The 8452-nt window shown below is 39.2% G+C and overlaps 2 protein-coding genes across 2 annotated transcripts in view; one reads left to right on the top strand and one right to left on the bottom strand.

Moving 5' to 3' along the window:
* Window positions 1-6330, top strand: part of GLMN (glomulin, FKBP associated protein) — a 45472-nt gene extending 39142 nt beyond the window's left edge. Inside the window, exons 16-18 of the mRNA XM_005878964.2 lie at window positions 4645-4768; window positions 5558-5640; window positions 5749-6330. Of these exons, the coding sequence (XP_005879026.1) occupies window positions 4645-4768; window positions 5558-5640; window positions 5749-5865 (324 nt within the window). The 3' untranslated portion in view covers window positions 5866-6330. The remainder of the gene's footprint in view (window positions 1-4644; window positions 4769-5557; window positions 5641-5748) is intronic.
* Window positions 6331-6384: 54 nt separating this feature from the next.
* LOC102246182 (chromosome unknown open reading frame, human C1orf146) overlaps window positions 6385-8452 on the bottom strand; it is a 22073-nt gene continuing 20005 nt past the window's right edge. Inside the window, 4 exon segments of the mRNA XM_014550047.1 lie at window positions 6385-6568; window positions 7174-7252; window positions 7851-7914; window positions 7917-8018. Coding sequence (XP_014405533.1) covers window positions 6437-6568; window positions 7174-7252; window positions 7851-7914; window positions 7917-8018 — 377 coding nt within the window. The 3' untranslated portion in view covers window positions 6385-6436.

Raw genomic sequence — 8452 nt, 5'->3', positions numbered from 1 at the left:
ACGGAAGCCCCCAGCCTCTCCTTTTTTTTTTTTTTTTTAATTCTGAGATTTATTTACCTCCTATAATTGAAACTTCGTAGCCTTGAGTGGAGCTCAGAGCTGGCCAGGGAGGGCGGGAAGCTTGGCTTCCTCCATCGCCAGGGGCAACCCAAGCCTCCTGCTCGCTCCAGCTCTGTGGCCATGGCCGGCTGAAAGCAGGTATCTGATGTTTATTTATCTTCTTTAATTGAAACTTTGTTGCCTTGAGTGGAGCTCAGAGCCAGCCACGGCAGGCGGGAAGCTTGGCTTCCTCCATCACTGGAGCAACCAAGCCTCCTGCTCGCTCCAGCTCTGTGGCCATGGCCGGCTGAAAGCAGGTATCTGATGTTTATTTATCTTCTTTAATTGAAACTTTGTTGCCTTGAGTGGAGCTCAGAGCCAGCCACGGCAGGCGGGAAGCTTGGCTTCCTCCATCACTGGAGCAACCAAGCCTCCTGCTCGCTCCAGCTCTGTGGCCATGGCCGGCTGAAAGCAGGTATCTGATGTTTATTTATCTTCTTTAATTGAAACTTTGTTGCCTTGAGTGGAGCTCAGAGCCAGCCACGGCAGGCGGGAAGCTTGGCTTCCTCCATCACTGGAGCAACCAAGCCTCCTGCTCGCTCCAGCTCTGTGGCCATGGCCGGCTGAAAGCAGGTATCTGATGTTTATTTATCTTCTTTAATTGAAACTTTGTTGCCTTGAGTGGAGCTCAGAGCCAGCCACGGCAGGCGGGAAGCTTGGCTTCCTCCATCACTGGAGCAACCAAGCCTCCTGCTCGCTCCAGCTCCGTCGCTGCCGGCCGCCATCTTTGTTGGGTTAATTTGCATATAGTCGCTCTGATCGGCTGGTGGGCATGGCTTAAGGTGTAGCGAAGGTACAGTCAATTTGCATGTTTGTCTTTTATTAGATTAGATAGATTATTGACTTTATCCCCCGTTCAGTACTTTATATCCCCATGACTATTTTGTAACTACCAATCTATACTTTTAAAAAAATATGTTTTTATTGATTTTGAGAGAGACCGGGAGAAGGGAGAAGGATAGAGAAATAGAAACATCAATGAGAGAGAAACATCATTAATCGGCTGCCTCCTCCATGCCCCCTGCTGGGGATCGAGCCTGCAACCTAGTCATGTGCCCTGATTGGGAATTGAACCGGTGACCTCTTGGTTCATAGGTTGATGCTCAACCACTGAGCCACACCGGCCGGGCCCAATTTGTACTTCTTAATCCCTTTTTAACCTATCTCCCTAACCCTCATCTCGTCTTAAAGAAGACCTTTAACATTTCTAATACTAGTTTTGTGGTGATGAGCTCCTTTAGCTTTTTCTTGTCTGGGAAACTCTTTATCTGTCCTTTGATTCTAAATGATACCTTTGCTGGGTAGAATAACCTTAATTGTAGATCCTTGCTTTTCATCGCTTTGAATATTTCTTGCCAATCCCTTTGGCCTGCAAAGTTTCTGTTGAGAAATCAGCTGACCATCATATGGAGGCTCTCTTGTAGATAACTAACTGCTTTTCTCTTGCTGCTTTTAAGATTCTCTCTTTATCTTTAACCTTTGTCTATTTTAATTATGATGTGCCTTGGTGTGGGCCTCTTTGAATCTTATTTAAGATTCTGTGTTTCTTGTACTTGTATATCTGTTTCCTTCACCAGGTTAGGGACGTTTTCCATCATTATTTTTTCACATAGGTTTTCAGTTCCTTGAACTATTCTTCTTTTGGCACCCCCGTAATGCAAATGTTGGTACACTTGAAGTTGTCCCAGAGGCTCCTGACATGATCCTCATTTGGGGGGATTTTTTTTCCTGTTCTGATTGGGTGTTTTCTGCTTTCTTGTCTTCCAAATCTCTGATTTGCTACTCTTCTTCAGATACTCTACTTTTGGTCTCCTGTAATGTATTCTTCATTTCAGTTAATGTATGCTTTGTTTCTGACTGGTTCTTTATTTTGTGTTTACTAGTTTCATTTTTATGTTTCCTATCTCTTTGTTGATATTCTCACTAAGATCATCTATTCTTCCTGTAAGTTCATTGAGCATTCTTATACAGTGTTTGGAACTCTGCCTCTGGTAGGTTGCTTTTCTCCATTCTGTTTAGTTCTTTCTCTGGAGTTTTATTCTGTTCTTTCATTTAGGAAATGTTTCTTTGTCTCCTCATTTTGACAGCCTCCCTGTGTTGGTTTCTATGTATTAGATAGAGTTGCTATATCTCTAGGGCTTGGTAGAGTGGCCTTATATAGTAGTTGTCCTGTAGGGTCCAGTGGCACAGGGTCCCTGATTACCCAAGTTGGACACTCCAGGAGCACCCCTTCCCATATGGACTGTGTACACCCTTCTGTTATAGTTGAGCTTTGTTTGCTGTTGGCACATCAATGGGAGGGATTTATCCCCAGGCTGATTGGCTACAACCATTGTGGAGGATCAGCTGTGCAGTGGTGCCCACTGAATCTGCCTCTTGAGTGTATTGTTATAGAGGTGGCTCTCGGCATCCTGGGAGGTGCAGACCAAGATCAGCCACCACCTGTGTCCTGCCCGGGACCACCCAGCATGAGCTACAAAGTGATCTGCAGATGGCTGCTACTTGTGTTAGGAATGGAGGTGCTCACAAGAAGCCAAGCTACTAACCAAGGCTACTGCCCCTAGTGCCAGGCCTGGGACCACTTAGCAAGAGGTACAGGGCATGATGAGGGCAGATGCTGCTTGTTTGAGAGTTTATAGGAAACTCTAAAAATGAGCCAAGACAGGCTGCCCATATGGAAAAAAGCCACTGGAAACAGCTTGGGTGGGCCCACAAGTGGGGTGGGGCAGGGTGTCAGGGAATCACCAGAATAGGGCAAACAGTGTGAGCCAGCTTAATGGTGCCTACTTGTTGGCTCTGTGGTGGAAGGACTCAGAAAAGGAACAATGGCCTCTGCCAGCATTTTTATCTGGAAGAATACTGCCCTCTCCCAGCTCTTGCCCTTATGCCAGACAATTCAGTTCCTCCCGTATGTCCCTGGCACTTTCCAGCTGCTGCCCCAGTACTGGAGCTTAGAGCCAGTGAGTCCACATAAGTCTATGCACAGGCCCTTTGAGAGAAACACCTGGGACTCCAACAGCCTTTCCATCTCACTCAGCTACAATCCCTGCTGGTATTTATAACCAGAAGTTAGGGGGACTTCTCTTCCTGATATTAGAACCCTGGGCTGGGGGGGAGGGGAGGGCTTGTGTGGGTATGGGACCCCTTGCTACTCATGGAGCACCTCTGCAGCCGAGATATCCCTCCCAATTTTTATCTGCTACATATGGGTGTGGGGCCAACCGTTCCAATTCTCCACCCCTCCTACCAGTCTCAATGTGGCTTCTTCTTTATAATCTTAGTTGTAAGACCTCTATTAAACTAAATGTCAGGCAGTTCTGAATAGTTGTTCTGTAATACAGTTGTAATTTTGATATAGTTGTGGGAGGATTTAAGTACTGTGTTTACCTATGCTACCATCTTGACCAGAACTTCCAAGGTTTTTTTTTTGTTTTTTAACCTTTTTGCCTAAGATATTTTCCTTTGTAAAGAGTGCCTGGAAATTTAATAATACCAATGAACTTAATGATTCTCCACCTTTAGTACTATGGGAAGAAATGCTCTTGGAATAAAATCTAATATGTAACAGCAAATAAACCTAAACTGTCGTAGGCAGGTAAAATCTCCATCTGCACTTAACAACAAGAATGTCCATATCAGCTTTGTGTTAGAAAATTTTCCATCAACAAGGAAAGAAAAGAATCTTCTAGAACTAGATCTGTGACAAGGGTATCAACTGTAAGATCAAGAGTTGAAGAGATATATAATGTAGTCATTGTGGGAATGTTTATAGGCAAGAGAAATGTCTTAGACCATGTATATTGTCCTCAAATAACTTTCTCATGGGTAAAACTTTTAAGTTACCCATCTCAGAACCAAAAACTGCCCAAGTGGTACAGCACTGAATGTACTAACCAAAGTAAAGTTTTGTTTTGATTGGTATTCACATAAAATACTAGACGTAGTAATCAGTGTGTTATTAAACAGTAAACTCTACCTTGAAAGGCAAGGATCATGTGATTAATTCTTGTTTCTCCAACTCTCAAACACATCTGTCTATAATAATAAAAGCATAATATGCTAATTAGACTGGACAGCCAAATGACCTTCCGGATGTCATTCTGCACGAAGCTGCGGGCGGGGCCGAGATAGAGGCAGTTAGGGCGATCAGGCAAGCAGGCAAATGGTTAGGGGCGATCCAGCAGGCAGGCAGAGGCACTTAAGGGCGATCAGGCAGGCAGGCAGAGGCACTTAAGGGCGATCAGGCAGGTAGGCAAGTGGTTAGGGGCAATTAGGCAGGCAGGCAGGCAGGCGAGCCGGTTAAGTGCCAGCGGTCCCGGATTACCAGAGGGATGTATGACTGCTGGTTTAGGCCTGATTCCCCCTAAACTGGCAGTTGGACATCCCCCGAGGGGTCCGGATTGTGAAAGGGTGCGGGCTGGGCTGAATCCCCACCCCGCCACCCCCGTGCATGAATTTCATGCACCGGGCCTCTAGTATTTAATAATATGCAATCAGTAAATGTTGAACCATATAACTAATTCTTTCATTAATTCTTCTGAACAGACTGGATTATGGACAGAACTTGGAAAGATTGAGAATAATTTCTTAAAGCCACTCCATACAGGACTTAATATGTCAAAAGCACATTATGAAGCAGAAATTAAAAATAGCCAAGAAAATAGCCAAGGTTAGTAATGTGCAATTTCATTTTCGCTTAGGTCTAACAATTTAGTCATTTTTTTAAACTGCAATTTATATTAAAAATAAAAATCTTTTTAATCTTGTACTTGTCTAATTTATAGCAAACAAGGAACCATGACAGCTAAGTCATTTTATTTATAATTAAAATTATTCTTAGCAGAACTATAAGCCAGTTAACACTGAAATTGGATTAACAAAGATTTAAACCAAACTGAAACATATTCTGGTTTTAAAATCTCAAATCCTAATTAGGAATCTAACTGTATTACAAGTATTTCTATTTGGATATCATTGTATTTCTTTTGGTATTGTTTGCTCCACCGTCTCCCCACTCCCCCCAAATAAATCTGTACAAATTATGAAAAAGAATCTTAGGTCCAGGATTACTTTTTAAAGCCAGCAATTCTACAATAATTTTGTGATCTTTTCCATATAGCTATGGTAATATTTCTATAGACATTACTAGATTTTTTCTTTTTTAGTGTATAATTCTGATTATATACCGAAGAAAAAAATTTATAAGTTTTCATTCATCCTGTACATGCCAAAATAATGCTAGCCACTTAAATAAATATGTTACAGAATTTTGATATTTTTATTTGCTAATTGCTTGACTTAAGCATACCCTGAGATACTAAACAGTAAGACTTAATTTATATAAAGGACATATTTTTAAAGTAATGGAATGATGAAAGTAGCTTATTAATTTATTACTGAGATCAGAGAGAATTGTTTTAAGATTAAAAACATGACATGATTTTTTTTTCTCTTACAGAAGTCCAGAGGTCTAAAGAATTTTGTTCTGTAACCGTAGGTGGAGAAGAGATGCCTAATATGCCTCCTGAAATGCAGCTTAAGGTAGATGTAAAATTTTTCTAAGCTACATCCATTTGAGGTCTTTTGTTTTTTTTACTTCTTTTGTTTTAAATGCATACTTAATTACTCTAAAATTTCTTGGCATTGCAGGTCCTACATTCAGCACTTTTCACATTTGATTTGATTGAAAGTGTTCTGGCTCGAGTAGAAGAACTCATTGAAATAAAAACAAAGTCTACCTCTGAAGAAAATACTGGGATAAAGTGAAAGCTCCATCTCTTAAATAAAAATTAGTAAAATACTGTTTTTCATTATGATTTAATACCTTCACAAAAATTTTTCTGTAAAACACCAATAGAAAAAAACACGCCAATAGAAAAATAAATGTAGCTTTTCTCATCTGTTTCTGTAATGACACATGGATGAATAGTATTTGGTTTCAAAAAGATAATCTCCATGACAAAGAATGCCCATATATAATAAATACTATTGTTAAAATTCAATACAAATTAATAATTTTGTATTATAAGTTTATAAAATGTAGTTGAATTGCCTTCATTCGTATAGTTATAATGAGTTTATAAAAATGCTGATGCACTTTATGTTCCAGTTTGAAGCTGTGTTACATTTTAGAATTCCTAGTGATAAATTGAATATCACTCCAATTTTTTGTGAACATTAAAGGAATTATTCAACAAAACTCTTGAAAATAAAATCACTTTTATAATTGTATATATTTTATTATTTTTAAATCTTTAAAGTAAATATATATTTGAACATTATAATTCAACAAGTCTAATTTTAATAATCTTCCAAAAGTACATTTATAATTGATACTCTAATTTGGGTTAAATGAGTCACTGAGATTTATCTGTTGAAGTGTTTTCCAAACAGGACTTTGCTCAATGATGTAAGCTTTAGTTGTTATCATTCTGTAGCAGATGCTATCTATGTATGGTTTGGAGGTGATCTGGAAAAAGATAAAAATATGCAACATTATTTATATTATTCAAGTATTGATCACTTTCTGTGTGCTCAACACAACATATGACTCTTTAGTGTAATAGATACCTGGTCTCTGTCTTTAAAGAATTTCAAACATGCAAGCCAAAATGTAGACTACTGTAAGAACTGCTTTAATGGAGGTCTCTTCCAAGTGTAAGAGTAAGGAACGCCTAACTGCTAGAGGAGTTGGGGGCAGACTTCACACAGGAGGATAAGCATGAAAAGTATGTTTGCACTCTGACAGTTGATAACTACAACCTGACCAATATTTATACTTTAGAATTTGATGGAAAATTTAAGTAACCAATATGGCTAACACAGTGTGTTTATGGCCAAATACTCTTTTGGCCCAAAATGAGTCATTCTGGTAGTGGCTACCAGAAATAAATTGAAAAGACTTGAGAGGCTGAGTTCAGGAATGGGGAAGGGTTGCACGCTGAAACAGCAGCTTCTCTGAGGGAAACTAAAGCAGAGTATTTGTCAATCATGCTCAAGAGGGGGTACATTTGAAGTCAAGAACAAAGTATATGCCTGTGTATATGTATGTGTCATTTTCCGTAGGTAACTCACCTTAGCTATAGTGCACATAAGATCAATAGCATTTACTGTGTTGTGTACTGGAAGTATCCGTAAGTTACTACCCAGGAATCTGAAAAACAATTCATAAGTTAAACAGATCATATGACTTTTTATTAACATCTGTTATCTTAACACCTTGCTGACTGGTCACAAGATAACTTGTGTTTGCACTTACATTAATGTAAGTAATTTTAAGGTCTGAAAGCAATGTAGAGTTTTAAAATTACTTAATGTAAGTGCAAACCTGAGTTATCTTGTGACCAGTCAGCAATGTCCAGACATGGAAACACAAGTTATCTCATGACCAGTCAGCAAGGTGTTAAGTGGGAAAAAGAGACAAACTTCTTACTGCTTCTCTTTTGTTTACTCAGTCAGGCCCTGCCTTATTTCACAGAGGAACTGACATGGCTTTGTAGTCAGAACTTTAATCAATGAAAAGTGTTTACTTTTGGGTTGATCTTGCAGAAGAATCCCAGAAATCAGCATGAACTTTGAAACTTGTCACCCTGATTCATAGAATAGCCATTTGGCCTGCATTTTATCAAATTTGACAGGTTAACATTATAAAGTTTATCTTTGGGAAAACATAACTCATCTGCCTAAAAGAATTAAGAACTGAAGTAAACACAATATAACTTAACAAAAATAAATTTAGTGCTTTTCCATACCTCTGCTGAATCCTGAACATCAGTTTCCATTCCTCGAGTCCATGGAGGGCAGCAGACAGAACCAAAAGCTATTTTGGTGAATGTTAATAAACTTCTCAATTTTGGCTAGGAATATTTCTTCAGCCGACATAAAGCATTCTTTAGCATCCATCAATAAAAATGCAACTCCTAGGAAAGGTGAATGTCACTTCATCATTAGAAATAAAAAATGTAAAAAAACACCTCAGTAAAAAATAGCTGTAAGTATAACATAGCTATAAGTGTCCAGGTCCTAAACCATGAGTAGAAATCACTGTAACAAAATTCTTAAAACAATGTAGGTGGTTCTCTGAAGTGCTCTGTATAAAAGGATGACTTACTCTAAATATTTAAAGGGGGAAAAAATCTTTTTCAGACTAAGGCATAAAGAGGATAATGCCTAATTTTACTTAAAAGTTAACTTTCCATGTTATAATCTACACTAATAAAAGAGAAACATGGTAATTGGCGTATGACCGCTACCCTTTTCATTGGCTAATCAGTGAGTATATGCAAATTAACTGTCAGCCAAGATGGCGGCCGGCAGCCATGCACTGAAGCGAGCAGGGAGGCTTGCTTGCTGC

This window comes from Myotis brandtii, unplaced genomic scaffold (genome assembly GCF_000412655.1).
Source record: "Myotis brandtii unplaced genomic scaffold, ASM41265v1 scaffold58, whole genome shotgun sequence".
NCBI classification, from domain to species: Eukaryota; Metazoa; Chordata; class Mammalia; order Chiroptera; family Vespertilionidae; genus Myotis; species Myotis brandtii.
Note: the sequence above shows the minus strand (reverse complement) of the source record. Positions and strands in the feature narration are given on the sequence as shown.